Source organism: Salmo salar, chromosome ssa25 (assembly GCF_905237065.1).
Source record: "Salmo salar chromosome ssa25, Ssal_v3.1, whole genome shotgun sequence".
NCBI classification, from domain to species: Eukaryota; Metazoa; Chordata; class Actinopteri; order Salmoniformes; family Salmonidae; genus Salmo; species Salmo salar.
Genome location: NC_059466.1, coordinates 53,773,817 through 53,790,895, shown reverse-complemented (window position 1 = coordinate 53,790,895; position 17,079 = coordinate 53,773,817). Strand labels below are relative to the sequence as shown.

The 17,079-nt window shown below is 46.6% G+C and overlaps 1 protein-coding gene across 2 annotated transcripts in view; it reads left to right on the top strand.

Moving 5' to 3' along the window:
• Positions 1–17,079, top strand: part of LOC106586949 (protein FAM126B) — a 144,258-nt gene that overhangs the window by 78,047 nt on the left and 49,132 nt on the right. For both annotated transcript variants that reach the window (XM_045707907.1, XM_045707906.1), the window contains 2 exons: positions 5,878–6,057; positions 7,936–8,016. In XM_045707907.1, the coding sequence (XP_045563863.1) occupies positions 5,878–6,057; positions 7,936–8,016 (261 nt within the window). The remainder of the gene's footprint in view (positions 1–5,877; positions 6,058–7,935; positions 8,017–17,079) is intronic.

Below are 17,079 nucleotides of genomic sequence, written 5' to 3'. Positions count from 1 at the left end.
ACTTAGTCCCCTCCTGTTTTCCCTGTCCACCCACGACTGCGTGGCCAAACATGACTCCAACACCATTAACTTCTTGCGTATCAGTGGGACGCTAGCGTTCCATTTCGACATCTTCCGGTGAAATTGCAGAGTGCCAAATTCAAATTAAATTACTATAAATATTGAACTTTCTACAAATCACAAGTGCAATATATCAAAATAAAGCTAAACTTGTTGTTAATCCAGCCGCCGTGTCAGATTTCAAAAAGGCTTTACGGTGAAAGCAAACCATGCGATTATCTGAGGACAGCGCCCAGCACACAAATGCATAACAAATCATTTTCAACCAGGGAGTTGCGACACGAAAGTCAGAAATAGCGATATAATATATGCCTTACCTTTGAAGATCTTCTGTTGGCACTCCAAAAGGTCCCAGTTACATTACAAATGGTCCTTTTGTTCGATAAAGTCCTTCTTTACATCCATAAAAACTCAGTTGAGCTGGCGCGCTTCAGTCAATAATCCACTCGGTTTCCCTCCTTCAAAATGCAAACAACATGAATCCCAAACGTTACCAGTAAAGGTATCCAAACAAGTCAATCAACGTTTATAATCAAACCTTGGGTACCCTAATACGCAAATAAACAATAAAATTTAAGACGGAGAATCGTTGTTATCTTTACCGGAGAAAAATACCAAAGAACGCGCTCTCATTCACACGCTTGGAAACACTACAGCCAAAATGGGAGCCACCCATTTTTCCCAAAATCAGCCTGAAACTCTTTCTAAAGACTGTTAGTGGAAGCCCTAGGAACTGCAATCGGGCACGATTTCGCCCTATTATAAAAGTGCCAGCCAATGAAATCAGTGGTAGGATTAAAATTTTTTGGGGGGGGGTATGGTTTGTCCTCGGGGTTTCGCCTGCCATTTCAGTTCTGTTATACTCACAGACATTATTTTAACAGTTTTAGAAACTTTAGAGTGTTTTCTATCCAAATCGACCAATTATATGCATATCCTAGCTTCTGGGCCTGAGTAGCAGGCAGTTTACTTTGGGCACGCTTTTCATCCGGATGTCAAAATACCGCCCCCTATCCCAAAGAAGTTAAGTTTGCTGACTACACAACAGTGGTAGGCCTGATCACCGACTTCGATGGGACGGCCTATAGGGGGGAGGTCAGAGAACTGGCAGCGTGGTGCCAGGACAACAACCTCTCCCTCAATGTGATCATGACAAAGGGGCATATCGTGGACTACAGGAAAAGGCGGGCCGAACAGGCCCCCATTTAACATCGTCGGGGCTGTTGTGGAGTGGGTCGAGAGTTTCAAGTTCCTTGGTGTCCACATCACCAACGAACTATCGTGGTCCAACATACCAAGACAGTCGTGAAGAGGGCTCAACAAAACCCTTTTTGGGCCCCCAGATTCTCAAAAGGTTCTACAGCTGCACCATCGAGAGCATCCTGACTGGTTGCATCCCTGCCTAGTATGGCAACTGCTTGTCATCTGACCATAAGGTGCTACAGAGGGTAATGCGAACGGCCCAGTACATCACTGGGGCCAAGCTTCCTGCCATCCAGGACCTATATAATAGGCGGTGTCAGAGGAAAGCCCATAAAATTGTCAGAGACTCCAGTCACCCAAGTTATAGACTGTTTTCTCTGCTACCGCACAGCATGCCAAGCGCCAAGGACAGGACCAAAAGGCTCCTTAACAGCTTCTACCCCCAAGCCATTAGGCTGCTGAACAATTCATAAAAATCACCACCAGACAATTTACATTGACACCCCCCCCCTGTACAGTGCTGCTACTTGCTGTTTGTTACCTATGCATAGTCACTTCCTTCGCCCCCACCTACATGTGCAGATTACCTCAGCTAGCCTGTACCCCTGGACACTGACTCGGTACCGGTGCCCCCTGTATATAGCCTCGTTATTGTTATTCTTATTGTGTTACTTTTTATTATTGCCTTTTATTTTAGCCTACTTGGTAAATATTTTCTTCCTGAACTGCACTGTTGGTTAAGGGCTTTTAAGTAAGCATTTCACGGTAAAGTCTACACTTGTTGTATTCGGCGCATGTGGCAAATAAAGTTTTTGATTTGACATTGACGTTATTCTGAGGCAACCCGGAACATAGTTTTGATCACGCAGACTGGGCTATCTTGAAGCATGGATTCCAATTGGTCAGACCACGTTGATTAGCCATTAGCATGGGTACTTCCTTTTATATTTTTTGCTTATAGGAAAGGAGATGCAGAATGGAGTCGTGATCTGATCTGCCGCAGGGAGGCCGAGGGAGAGCCTTGTAGCCATCTCAGAGTATTTAAAGCACGTGTACTACAGTCAATGTGTTAGAACTTCGGTAGCTTTTTCCTGAAATTTGCTTTGTTGAAGTCTCCAACTACAATAAATGTGGCCTCAGGTTATGTGGTTTCCAGTTTGCATAAATTCCAGTGTAGTTCCTTGAGTGCCGTTGTGGTATCGGCTTAAGGGGGAAAATACACTCCTGTGACTATAACCGAAGATAATTCTCTAATACGATCGGCATTTTATTGTGAGATATTCTTGAGTTGAGTTCCTGTACGTTATAACAATCGCACCATGATTGTTAGTATAATCATGAAACATAGACCTCTGCCTGCCTTCTTCCCGGAGAGTTCTTTATTCCTGTTTGCGCGATGTATTGAGAACCCAGCTGGCTGTATGGACGGGGACAGTATACCCGGAGAGAGCTATGATTCCTTGAAACGGAGTATGTTACTGTCCCTGATGTCTCTCTGGAAGGAGATCCTCGCCCTGAGCTCGTCTACTGTATTGTCCTGGGACTGAACATTCTCGAGTAATATACTGAACATTAGATGGTAATACACTCAGAAGCGGTGGATGGTGTGCCCGCCTCCTGAGTCAAACTAGTAGTCCACTCCGAATACCTCTTCTCTGCCGGAGGTGTCTTGGAGCAGCCTCTGGGATAAGTTAAAACGCCTTTGGGGGTACGAACAAAAAAAAAAAACAATTCGGGAAAGTCGCATTCCTGGTCAGAATGGTGGTCAGTTACCGCCGCTCTGATATCCAAGTTATTTCCGGCTGTATTTAATAGCACAAAAAAATGTATCTGGAATAATAATGCAAGAAATAACAAAAAAATACGGCAGTTGCTTAGGAGCTAAAAGCAGAGCTGCCATGTCTGTCGGCGCCATCTTCCTGTCCCTCCCTGTTTCAGGTGGTTTTCTTCCATCTGGTTCTCAGTGAATATGACCCAGGAGGTTGCTGCTGTCTCTCTTTGTGACACATTTAGGTGGAGGAGCAAACCCCAGTCTCCTAAAATCTTGGTAGGTTAGTTATTACAGGCTCACAGGCCGGCCATGTCAGGGTAGGGCGTAACACACTGCAGCACTCTTCTGGCCCACATTCCGTCATGTGATCTCCTCATTCATCTCCCTCCATGTTTAGTTCTTTTGTCTCCCTGTAGGCGATGGCAAGGCCAGGCAGTCTGGTGTGTTGACCTCACATTTTCCTGAGTGATAATCCATCTGTCAGACTAAAGCATTAAATTTCAAACACTCTGGTGGGGACAGACAGAGATAATTCCTCCAGGACACCAAGAGAAGCACATGACATGATTACATGTGCCATTTACAACATGACAAGACACCTGGCACACTTGGCATCATTACTGTGACCATGATGTATGTTGCTTTGTCTGTCTAACATAGGTCTGTCTGTCCCCTAGCTGCTTCATGCCACCATTTTGTCCTGTTGTCCCTGTAGCTCTTTGAGTCTAATGGTTGTAGTATATGTTACTCTATCCCTGTAGTCTAATGGTTGTAGTATATGTTACTCTATCCCTGTAGTCTAATGGTTGTAGTATATGTTACTCTATCCCTGGAGTCTAATGGTTGTAGTATATGTTACTCTATCCCTGTATCCCTGGAGTCTAATGGCTGTAGTTATGTTACTCTATCCCTGTATCCCTGTAGTCTAATGGTTGTAGTATATGTTACTCTATCCCTGTAGTCTAATGGTTGTAGTATATGTTACTCTATCCCTGGAGTCTAATGGTTGTAGTATATGTTACTCTATCCCTGTAGTCTAATGGTTGTAGTATATGTTACTCTATCCCTGTAGTCTAATGGTTGTAGTATATGTTACTCTATCCCTGTATCCCTGCAGTCTAATGTTTGTAGTATATGTTACTCTATCCCTGTATCCCTGTAGTCTAATGGTTGTAGTATATGTTACTCTATCCCTGTATCCCTGTAGTCTAATGGTTGTAGTATATGTTACTCTATCCCTGTATCCCTGGAGTCTAATGGTTGTAGTATATGTTACTCTATCCCTGTATCCCTGGAGTCTAATGGTTGTAGTATATGTTACTCTATCCCTGTAGCCTAATGGTTGTAGTATATGTTACTCTATCCCTGTATCCCTGGACTCTAATGGTTGTAGTATATGTTACTCTATCCCTGTATCCCTGTAGTCTAATGGTTGTAGTATATGTTACTCTATCCCTGTAGTCTAATGGTTGTAGTATATGTTACTCTATCCCTGGAGTCTAATGGTTGTAGTATATGTTACTCTATCCCTGTAGTCTAATGGTTGTAGTATATGTTACTCTATCCCTGTAGTCTAATGGTTGTAGTATATGTTACTCTATCCCTGTAGTCTAATGGCTGTAGTATATGTTACTCTATCCCTGTATCCCTGTAGTCTAATGGTTGTAGTATATGTTACTCTATCCCTGTATCCCTGTAGTCTAATGGTTGTAGTATATGTTACTCTATCCCTGTATCCCTGTAGTCTAATGGTTGTAGTATATGTTACTCTATCCCTGGAGTCTAATGGCTGTAGTTATGTTACTCTATCCCTGTATCCCTGGAGTCTAATGGTTGTAGTATATGTTACTCTATCCCTGTAGCCTAATGGTTGTAGTATATGTTACTCTATCCCTGTATCCCTGGACTCTAATGGTTGTAGTATATGTTACTCTATCCCTGTATCCCTGGAGTCTAATGGTTGTAGTATATGTTACTCTATCCCTGTATCCCTGTAGTCTAATGGTTGTAGTATATGTTACTCTATCCCTGTATCCCTGGAGTCTAATGGTTGTAGTATATGTTACTCTATCCCTGTATCCCTGTAGTCTAATGGTTGTAGTATATGTTACTCTATCCCTGTAGTCTAATGGTTGTAGTATATGTTACTCTATCCCTGTAGTCTAATGGTTGTAGTATATGTTACTCTATCCCTGTAGTCTAATGGTTGTAGTTATGTTACTCTATCCCTGGAGTCTAATGGCTGTAGTATATGTTACTCTATCCCTGTATCCCTGTAGTCTAATGGTTGTAGTATATGTTACTCTATCACTGTAGTCTAATGGTTGTAGTATATGTTACTCTATCCCTGTATCCCTGTAGTCTAATGGCTGTAGTATATGTTACTCTATCCCTGTAGTCTAATGGCTGTAGTATATGTTACTCTATCCCTGTATCCCTGTAGTCTAATGGCTGTAGTTATGTTACTCTATCCCTGTATCCCTGGAGTCTAATGGCTGTAGTTATGTTACTCTATCCCTGTATCCCTGTAGTCTAATGGTTGTAGTATATGTTACTCTATCCCTGTAGTCTAATGGCTGTAGTATATGTTACTCTATCCCTGGAGTCTAATGGTTGTAGTATATGTTACTCTATCCCTGTATCCCTGTAGTCTAATGGTTGTAGTATATGTTACTCTATCCCTGTAGTCTAATGGTTGTAGTATATGTTACTCTATCCCTGTATCCCTGTAGTCTAATGGCTGTAGTATATGTTACTCTATCCCTGTAGTCTAATGGCTGTAGTATATGTTACTCTATCCCTGGAGTCTAATGGTTGTAGTATATGTTACTCTATCCCTGTAGCTCCTGGAGCCGGTCTGTCACCAGCTGTTTGAGATGTACCGGAGCTCTGAGGACCGCCTGAGACGCTTCACACTGCAGTTCCTTCCGGAGCTGGTCTGGGTGTACCTCCGCATCACCGCCAGCAGGGACCGCCAGAGCAACGGCTGCATAGAGGCCTTGCTGCTGGGCATATACAACCTGGTAACTACTACTACCTACCTAAACCTACAAAACTAACCTAGTTATAACCCTACACCTCATGCTAGGCATATGTACAGACTGTGAGGGGTTAGGGATAGGGCTTTAGTCTCTGGAAGAGGCTGGATGTTAGGGATGGGATAGGGCTTTAGTCTCTGTGGAAGAGGCTGGATGTTAGGGATAGGGATTTAGTCTCTATGGAAGAGGCGGGATGTTAGGGATGGGATAGGGCTTTAGTCTCTATGGAAGAGGCTGGATGTTAGGGGTGGGATAGGGCTTTAGTCTCTATGGAAGAGGCTGGATGTTAGGGGTGGGATAGGGCTTTAGTCTCTCTGGAAGAGGCTGGGTGTTAGGGATAGGTTTAGTCTCTCTGGAAGAGGCTGGATGTTAGGGGTGGGATAGGGCTTTAGTCTCTCTGGAAGAGGCTGGATGTTAGGACATTTTCTTCTGAAAGGCTGGATGTTATAGGGCTTCTCTGTGGAAGAGGCTGGATGTTAGGGGTGGGATAGGGCTTTAGTCTCTCTGGAAGAGGCTGGATGTTAGGGGTGGGATAGGGCTTTAGTCTCTATGGAAGAGGCCTGATGTTAGGGGTGGGATAGGGCTTTAGTCTCTATGGAAGAGGCTGGATGTTAGGGATAGGGCTTTAGTCTCTATGGAAGAGGCTGGATGTTAGGGATAGGGCTTTAGTCTCTATGGAAGAGGCCTGATGTTAGGGGTGGGATAGGGCTTTAGTCTCTATGGAAGAGGCTGGATGTTAGGGGTGGGATAGGGCTTTAGTCTCTATGGAAGAGGCTGGATGTTAGGGGTGGGATAGGGATTTAGTCTCTATGGAAGAGGCTGGATGTTAGGGGTGGGATAGGGATTTAGTCTCTCTGGAAGAGGCTTGGAAAGCCGGTGCTGAAGGTCAGATGAAGGTCCTCTGTCGTTACTGGAAGAGGCTTGGAAAGCCGGTGCTGAAGGTCAGATGAAGGTCCTCTGTCGTTACTGGAAGAGGCCACTAAAGCTCCTTCAGGACGTGTGGAAAGGACCCTTGGTCTATCTAGTAACTGCTAGCGATATCGTTGGAGAGGGCTCCGTCTGTGTGTGTGAGAGGATCATAAATGATGCATCAGTCTTCTCTCATCTACCATGGCTGTAGACTACTCTCATCAGTTACACAGCACGGCTCTCTGCAGACAGACATTGGATATACAGAGAGAATCTGGCTCTGGGCAGGCAGCCAGGCAGTGAAGGGCTTGGTTAACAATTAGCATAGCAGTCAAGGACATGGTTAGCATGGTAGCAGGGTTAGCATTATCACAGCTGTGAAGGGTATGGTTAGCATGGGTAGCAATATCACAGCAGTGAAGAATATGGTTAGCACGATAAGCAATTTTCATAAGAAATGTTTGTGATAAGCAAATAGCATGGTTAGCAATAGCATGGTTAGCAGTAGCATGGGTAGCACAGTAGTGAATGGCATGGTTAGCGTTAGCAGTGCTGATCTCATGAAGGATTAGTGTCGGGGTACACAGACCCAGTGAGTAACTCTCCCAGAGGACGGACAGAGGATAGGAGGGACTACTAAGGGCATGCAGTCCATTACGACACAGGGTCACTAAGCTTACTCTCAAAGCACACAAACACTGTCCACCAGATTATTAAATTCAACCAACCTGGCCGAAGAAGCTTGTTTCGTTGGCCTCTGTCTGGCCGTCCAGAATCACAACACAAGGCCTTTGGCCCCGTTGAAGGGTGCTCATCGTTTTCCTGATGTGCTCAGCTAACCCGTTTATTCACACACACACACACACACACACACACACTATCAACCAGACTGTTCAAACCAACCAACCCGCCCAAAAAGCTCTCCAACATTACTTTCTCTCTCTGGTTTTTCAGGAGATTGTGGACAAAGATGGGAACAGCAAGCTCCTGTCGTTCACCATCCCCTCCCTGTCCAAGCCCTCTGTGTATCACGAGGTAAGTTACCATCCCTTCCCTGTCCAAGCCCTCTGTGTATCACGAGGTAAGTTACCATCCCCTCCCTGTCCAAGCCCTCTGTGTATCACGAGGTAAGTTACCATCCCTTCCCTGTCCAAGCCCTCTGTGTATCACGAGGTAAGTTACCATCCCTCCCTGTCCAAGCCCTCTGTGTATCACGAGGTAAGTTACCATCCCCTCCCTGTCCAAGCCCTCTGTGTATCACGAGGTAAGTTACCATCCCCTCCCTGTCCAAGCCCTCTGTGTATCACGAGGTAAGTTACCATCCCTTCCCTGTCCAAGCCCTCTGTGTATCACGAGGTAAGTTACCATCCCTTCCCTGTCCAAGCCCTCTGTGTATCACGAGGTAAGTTACCATCCCTTCCCTGTCCAAGCCCTCTGTGTATCACGAGGTAAGTTACCATCCCCTCCCTGTCCACGCCCTCTGTGTATCACGAGGTAAGTTACCATCCCTTCCCTGTCCAAGCCCTCTGTGTATCACGAGGTAAGTTACCATCCCCTCCCTGTCCAAGCCCTCTGTGTATCACGAGGTAAGTTACCATCCCCTCCCTGTCCACGCCCTCTGTGTATCACGAGGTAAGTTACCATCCCTTCCCTGTCCAAGCCCTCTGTGTATCACGAGGTAAGTTACCATCCCTTCCCTGTCCAAGCCCTCTGTGTATCACGAGGTAAGTTACCATCCCTTCCCTGTCCAAGCCCTCTGTGTATCACGAGGTAAGTTACCATCCCCTCCCTGTCCAAGCCCTCTGTGTATCACGAGGTAAGACTGGTAGCCTAGCGTTTAGTGTTGGGCCAGTAAACGAAAGGTCGCTGGTTCGAATGCCCGAGCCGACAAGGTGAAAAATCTGTCTGTGCCTTTGGGCAATGTGCTTAACCCTTAATATGCGCCAGGGCCGCGGCCTACTAATCCTGACCCTGTAAAACAACACGTTTCACTGCACCTATGAAAATAAAACGCCATTTCTATGTGTTTTTTGTTGCCCTCTGTCCATCCTCTGTGGGTGCATCCCACAGGCTACCGTCAGCGCACTGTATAGGGAATATTGTGTCATTTGAGACAGCTGTTAATCGCCTTTACTCATCTCTCTTGGCCGTAAGACAGGCTTATTATCTGACCATCTGGAGGATGAAGAATGGAGGCTCTGGGATGTTATTCTCATTGTTCACCTCTAGGGGTTAACGCTGCTTTATTGTCCTATTTTCCTTTCTGCTCTGCAGTCGGACAACCCTTTAGAGAATCAATGAACTGAGCTCATTAGCCAGGAAGTGTTTACAGGACACACCAATCTGTTAGCTACTATTGAATGGAGAGAGCGATGCTTTCTACCGGGCCAAATGGATGGAGAGAGCGATGCTTTCTACCGGGCCAAATGGATGGAGAGAGCGATGCTTTCTACCCGGCCAAATGGAAGGAGAGAGCGATGCTTTCTACCCGGCCAAATGGAAGGAGAGAGCGATGCTTTCTACCGGGCCAAATGGATGGAGAGAGCGATGCTTTCTACCCGGCCAAATGGATGGAGAGAGCGATGCTTTCTACCCGGCCAAATGGATGGAGAGAGCGATGCTTTCTACCCGGCCAAATGGAAGGAGAGAGCGATGCTTTCTACCGGGCCAAATGGATGGAGAGAGCGATGCTTTCTACCGGGCCAAATGGATGGAGAGAGCGATGCTTTCTACCCGGCCAAATGGATGGAGAGAGCGATGCTTTCTACCCGGCCAAATGGATGGAGAGAGCGATGCTTTCTACCGGGCCAAATGGAAGGAGAGAGCGATGCTTTCTACCGGGCCAAATGGATGGAGAGAGCGATGCTTTCTACCGGGCCAAATGGATGGAGAGAGCGATGCTTTCTACCGGGCCAAATGGATGGAGAGAGCGATGCTTTCTACCGGGCCAAATGGATGGAGAGAGCGATGCTTTCTACCCGGCCAAATGGAAGGAGAGAGCGATGCTTTCTACCGGGCCAAATGGATGGAGAGAGCGATGCTTTCTAGAGCACCTCCCCGTCCCCTCTGTAGAGCACCTCCCTGTCCCCTCTGCAGTGCACCTCCCCGTCCCCTCTGTAGAGCACCTCCCTGTCCCCTCTGTAGAGCACCTCCCTGTCCCCTCTGTAGAGCACCTCCCTGTCCCCTCTGTAGAGCACCTCCCTGTCCCCTCTGTAGAGCACCTCCCGGTCCCCTCTGTAGAGCACCTCCCCGTCCCCTCTGTAGAGCACCTCCCCGTCCCCTCTGTAGAGCACCTCCCCGTCCCCTCTGTAGAGCACCTCCCCGTCCCCTCTGTAGAGCACCTCCCCGTCCCCTCTGTAGAGCACCTCCCCGTCCCCTCTGTAGAGCACCTCCCCGTCCCCTCTGTAGAGCACCTCCCTGTCCCCTCTGTAGAGCACCTCCCTGTCCCCTCTGTAGAGCACCTCCCTGTCCCCTCTGTAGAGCACCTCCCCGTCCCCTCTACAGTGCACCTCCCCGTCCCCTCTGTAGAGCACCTCCCCGTCCCCTCTGTAGAGCACCTCCCTGTCCCCTCTGTAGAGCACCTCCCCGTCCCCTCTGTAGAGCACCTCCCCGTCCCCTCTGCAGTGCACCTCCCCGTCCCCTCTGTAGAGCACCTCCCCGTCCCCTCTGTAGAGCACCTCCCCGTCCCCTCTGTAGAGCACCTCCCCGTCCCCTCTACAGAGCACCTCCCCGTTCCCTCTGTAGAGCACCTCCCCGTTCCCTCTGTAGAGCACCTCCCCGTCCCCTTTGCAGAGCACCTCCCCGTCCCCTCTGTAGAGCACCTCCCCGTCCCCTCTGTAGAGCACCTCCCCGTTCCCTCTGCAGAGCACCTCCCCGTCCCCTCTGCGTGCACCTCCCCGTCCCCTCTGCAGAGCACCTCCCCGTCCCCTCTGTAGAGCACCTCCCCGTCCCCTCTGTAGAGCACCTCCCCGTCCCCTCTGTAGAGCACCTCCCCGTCCCCTCTGTAGAGCACCTCCCCGTCCCCTCTGCAGTGCACCTCCCCGTCCCCTCTGTAGAGCACCTCCCCGTCCCCTCTGTAGAGCACCTCCCCGTCCCCTCTGTAGAGCACCTCCCCGTCCCCTCTGTAGAGCACCTCCCCGTCCCCTCTGTAGAGCACCTCCCCTGTCCCCTCTGTAGAGCACCTCCCCGTCCCCTCTGTAGAGCACCTCCCCGTCCCCTCTGTAGAGCACCTCCCCGTCCCCTCTGTAGAGCACCTCCCCGTCCCCTCTGTAGAGCACCTCCCCGTCCCCTCTGTAGAGCACCTCCCCGTCCCCTCTGTAGAGCACCTCCCTGTCCCCTCTGCAGTGCACCTCCCTGTCCCCTCTGCAGTGCACCTCCCTGTTCCCTCTGTAGAGCACCTCCCTGTTCCCTCTGTAGAGCACCTCCCTGTCCCCTCTGCAGTGCACCTCCCTGTTCCCTCTGTAGAGCACCTCCCTGTTCCCTCTGTAGAGCACCTCCCTGTTCCCTCCTCCTTTAGGTCAGTTTCAGCATTATGGACATGGGTGTATCTGTCGTCCATTCGGCCTGTCCCACAGCTTCCTTCAGTGATGGGTTGCGAGTGGCTCTGTTGATGAACTTCTGGCCGATGATTGACTGTCTATTGTTGATTGATGTGAGTCCAGATATGCTGTTACCGTAGTGATTGCCGATGTATCTTGGTAGTCTGTAAAGCCATTTTTATTGCCATGTTTTGTATTGTCTGTAGCCGATTCATCTGCTGTGGTGAAGCTGTTATCCAGGCTGGTAGTGCGTATTCGAAGAGAGATCGGATGTAGCTGATGTAGACTTTCAGCGCTGTCTGAGGCGAGGCTCGTCTGGTAGGCTCATGTCACTGGGCAGCTCGCGGCTGGGCTTCCCTTTGCAGTCTAATACTTTTCAAGCCCTGCCACATCCGGCGAGTGTCGGAGCTGATGTAGTACGATTCAATCTTAGTCCTGTATTGAGGCTTTGCCTGTTAGATCAAATCAAATGTATTTATATAGCCCTTCCTGTGAAAGAAGCACGGTGGCTAGGAAAAACTCTGATGGTTTGATGGTTTGTCAGACGGCATAGCAGGATTTTCTATAAGCTTCCGGGTTAGAGTCCCGCTACTTGAAAGCGGCAGCTCTAGCCTTTAGTTCAGTGCGAATGTTGCCTGTAATCCATGGCTTCTGGTTGGGGTATGTACGTACAGTCACTGTGGGGACGTTGTCATCGATGCACTTATTGATGAAGCCAGTGACTGATGTGGTGTACTCCTCAATGCCATCAGAGGAATCCCGGAACATGTTCCAGTCTGTGATAACAAAACAGTCCTGTAGTTTAGCATCTGCTTCATCTGACCACTTAAAAAAAATGTTTAGCTTGTAATCAGGAATCAGGAGGATAGAATTATGGTCAGATTTGCCAAATGGAGGGCGAGGGAGAGCTTTGTATGCGTCTCTGTGTGTGGAGTAAAGGTGGTCTAGAATATTTTTCCCCTCTGGTTGCACATTTAACATGCTGATAGAAATGAGGTTAAACTGATTTGAGTTTCCCTGCATTAAAGTCCCCGGCCACTAGGAGCGCCGCCTCTGGATGAGCGTTTTCCTGTTTGCTTATGGCGGTATACAGCTCATTGAGTGCGGTTTCAGTGCCACCATCGGGCTGTGGTGGAATGTAGACAGGAAATACACAAACTCTCTCTAGGTAGATGGACTATTGTGCCTCTTCGTCACTGCAATTCATTTTAACAACAAATTCCAAATGCTTCATAAGTACAGTGTCTTCAGACAGTGTTCATAACCCTTGGCTTATACCACATGTTGTTACAGACAGAATTCACAATGGATTAAATCAACTTACACGCATCTACACGCATCTACACACATCTACACACATCTACACACGTCTACACGCGTCTACACGCGTCTACACGCGTCTACACGCGTCTACACGCGTCTACACACATCTACACACATCTACACGCATCTACACGCGTCTACACGCGTCTACACACATCTACACGCATCTACACGCATCACCCCATAACAACAAAGTGAAAACATGTTTTTAGAATTTTGGGCACATTTCTTGATAATGTGACGCGTAAATATTTAATTTAGATAAGTATTCACACCCCTGAGTCAATCGATGTTAGAATCACCTTTGGCAAGCGACTACGACTGAGTCTCTAAGAGCTTCGCACACCTGATTTGTACAATATTTGCACATTTATTCTTTATAAAATTCTTCAAGCGTTGTGAAGGTTGTTGTTGTTGATCATTGCTAGACCCATGTTGAAGTCTTGCCGTAGATTTTCAAGATGATTTCAGTCAAAACTGTAACTAGTTCACTCCGGAACGTTCCATGTGGTCTTGGTAAGCAGTGAATAACTCCAGTATATAATTTGGGTTTGTGTTGTAGGTTATTGTCCTGCTGAAAGGTCAATTCATCTCCAGTGTATATGTGGCATTGTGTTTTAGGTTATTGTCCTGCTGAAAGGTGAATTCATCTCCCAGTGTAGATTTGGCCTTGTGTTGTAGGTTATTGTCCTGCTGAAAGGTGAATTCCTCTCCAGTGTAGATCTGGCCTTGTGTTGTAGGTTATTGTCCTGCTGAAAGGTGAATTCATCTCCCAGTGTCTGGTGGAAAGCAGACTGAACCAAATTTTCCACTTGGATGTTGCCTGTGCTTAGCTCTATAATGTTTATTTTTATGCTAAAAAACTCCCTAGTCCCATTAGCCAATGACGAGCATACCTATTACAAGATGTAGCCACTGCAGAAATTAAATTAGCATAATACAAAATCCCCCCCCAAAATCTGTCAGTTTAAGACCGAGACTCGTTGAAGGTCCCCCGGTACCAGTAGAAAAGTGATTGGAAGTATATATGGAGACTGTTAAATCCACTCTTCTGGGAAGGCTTTCCACTAGATGTTGTAACATTGCTGCTATAACAGCCTCCTCTCTTCTGGGAAGGCTTTCCACTAGATGTTGGAACATTGCTGCTATAACAGCCTCCACTCTTCTGGGAAGGCTTTCCACTAGATGTTGGAACATTGCTGCTATAACAGCCTCCACTCTTCTGGGAAGGCTTTCTACTAGATGTTGGTACATTGCTGCTATAACAGCCTCCACTCTTCTGGGAAGGCTTTCCACTAGATGTTGGAACATTGCTGCTATAACAGCCTCCACTCTTCTGGGAAGGCTTTCCACTAGATGTTGGAACATTGCTGCTATAACAGCCTCCACTCTTCTGGGAAGGCTTTCCACTAGATGTTGGAACATTGCTGCTATAACAGCCTCCACTCTTCTGGGAAGGCTTTCCACTAGATGTTGGAACATTGCTGCTATAACAGCCTCCACTCTTCTGGGAAGGCTTTCCACTAGATGTTGGGACATTGCTGCTATAACAGCCTCCTCTCTTCTGGGAAGGCTTTCCACTAGATGTTGGAACATTGCTGCTATAACAGCCTCCACTCTTCTGGGAAGGCTTTCCACTAGATGTTGGAACATTGCTGCTATAACAGCCTCCACTCTTCTGGGAAGGCTTTCCACTAGATGTTGGAACATTGCTGCTATAACAGCCTCCACTCTTCTGGGAAGGCTTTCCACTAGATGTTGGAACATTGCTGCTATAACAGCCTCCTCTCTTCTGGGAAGGCTTTCCACTAAATGTTGGAACATTGCTGCTATAACAGCCTCCACTCTTCTGGGAAGGCTTTCCACTAGATGTTGGAACATTGCTGCTATAACAGCCTCCACTCTTCTGGGAAGGCTTTCCACTAGATGTTGGATCATTGCTGTAGGGGACTTGCTTCCATTCAGCCACAAGAGCATTAGTGAGGTCGGGCACTGATGTTGGGCAATTAGGCCTGGCTCGCAGTCAGGACTCTATGCAGGCCAGTCAAGTTCTTCCACACCGACCTCGACAAACCATTTCTGTATGGACCTCGCTTTGTGCACGGGGACATTGTCATGCTGAAACAGGAAAGGGCCTTCCCAAAACTGTTGCCACAAAGTTGGATGCACAGAATCATCTAGAATGTCATTGTGTGCTGAAGAGTTAAGGGGCCCAAACCAAGAAAGACCCAGACCATTTTTCCTATTCCACCAAACTTTACAGTTGGCACTATGCATTGGGGCAGGTAGCGTTCTCCTGGCATCCGCCAAACCCAGATTCATCCGTCGCACTGCCAGATGGTGAAGCGTGATTCATCACTCCAGAGAACGCATTTCCACTGCTCCAGAGTCCAATGAGCTTTACACCACTCCAGCCGACGCTTGGCATTGCGCACGGTGATCTAAGGCTTGTGTGATGCTGCTCGGCCATGGAAACCCATTTCATGAAGCTCCTGATGAACAGTTCTTGTGCTGACGCTACTTCCAGGGGCAGTTTGAAACTCTGTAGTGAGTGATGCAACCGAGGACAGACGATTTGGATGCATGCCTCAGAGCTCCGGTATCAAACGGAACATCAGTACGAAATGAGTGACAAAACGTTACAAAACCAAGTCATCAGTCTGAATTCAAAGTCGAGTGCCGAGCCTTAAGGATCCAAGTCATGTGACTGGAGTCCACAACTCTGCTAAATACTGCTGTATCAGACTGTAGTGGTCTCATGTATTCATCAGTTAAATACTGCTGTAGTGCTCTCATGTATTCATCAGTTAAATACAGCTGTATCAGACTGTAGTGCTCTCATGTATTCATCAGTTAAATACTGCTGTAGTGCTCTCATGTATTCATCAGTTAAATACAGCTGTCGACTGTAGTGCTCTCATGTATTCATCAGTTAAATACAGCTGTAGTGGTCTCATGTATTCATCAGTTAAATACTGCTGTATCAGACTGGTCTCATGTATTCATCAGTTAAATACTGCTGTGGTCTCATGTATTCATCAGTTAAATACTGCTGTACAGACTGCTCTCATGTATTCATCACTGCTAAATGGTTAGTTGCTGTTAGTTAGTTGCTGTTAGTTAGTTGCTGTTAGTTAGTTAGTTAGTTAGTTGCTGTTAGTTAGTTAGTTGCTGTTAGTTAGTTAGTTAGTTAGTTGCTGTTAGTTAGTTAGTTGCTGTTAGTTAGTTAGTTGCTGTTAGTTAGTTGCTGTTAGTTAGTTGCTGTTAGTTAGTTGCTGTTAGTTAGTTGCTGTTAGTTAGTTGCTGTTAGTTGCTGTTAGTTAGTTGCTGTTAGTTAGTTAGTTAGTTGCTGTTAGTTAGTTGCTGTTAGTTAGTTGGTTAGTTGCTGTTAGTTAGTTGCTGTTAGTTAGTTGGTTAGTTGCTGTTAGTTAGTTGCTGTTAGTTAGTTGCTGTTAGTTAGTTGCTGTTAGTTAGTTGGTTAGTTGCTGTTAGTTGCTGTTAGTTAGTTGCTGTTAGTTAGTTGGTTAGTTGCTGTTAGTTAGTTACTGTTAGTTAGTTGCTGTTAGTTAGTTGCTGTTAGTTAGTTAGTTGCTGTTAGTTAGTTGCTGTTAGTTAGTTGCTGTTAGTTAGTTAGTTGCTGTTAGTTAGTTAGTTGCTGTTAGTTAGTTAGTTGCTGTTAGTTAGTTGCTGTTAGTTGCTGTTAGTTAGTTGCTGTTAGTTAGTTGCTGTTAGTTAGTTAGTTAGTTAGTTGCTGTTAGTTAGTTAGTTGCTGTTAGTTAGTTGCTGTTAGTTAGTTGCTGTTAGTTAGTTAGTTAGTTGCTGTTAGTTAGTTAGTTAGTTGCTGTTAGTTAGTTGCTGTTAGTTAGTTGGTTAGTTGCTGTTAGTTGCTGTTAGTTAGTTGGTTAGTTGCTGTTAGTTAGTTGCTGTTAGTTAGTTGGTTAGTTGCTGTTAGTTAGTTGCTGTTAGTTAGTTGCTGTTAGTTAGTTGGTTAGTGGCTGTTAGTTAGTTGCTGTTAGTTAGTTGCTGTTAGTTAGTTGGTTAGTTGCTGTTAGTTAGTTGCTGTTAGTTAGTTACTGTTAGTTAGTTACTGTTAGTTAGTTACTGTTAGTTAGTTACTGTTAGTTAGTTGCTGTTAGTTAGTTGCTGTTAGTTAGTTGCTGTTAGTTAGTTGCTGTTAGTTAGTTAGTTGCTGTTAGTTAGTTGCTGTTAGTTAGTTGCTGTTAGTTAGTTGCTGTTA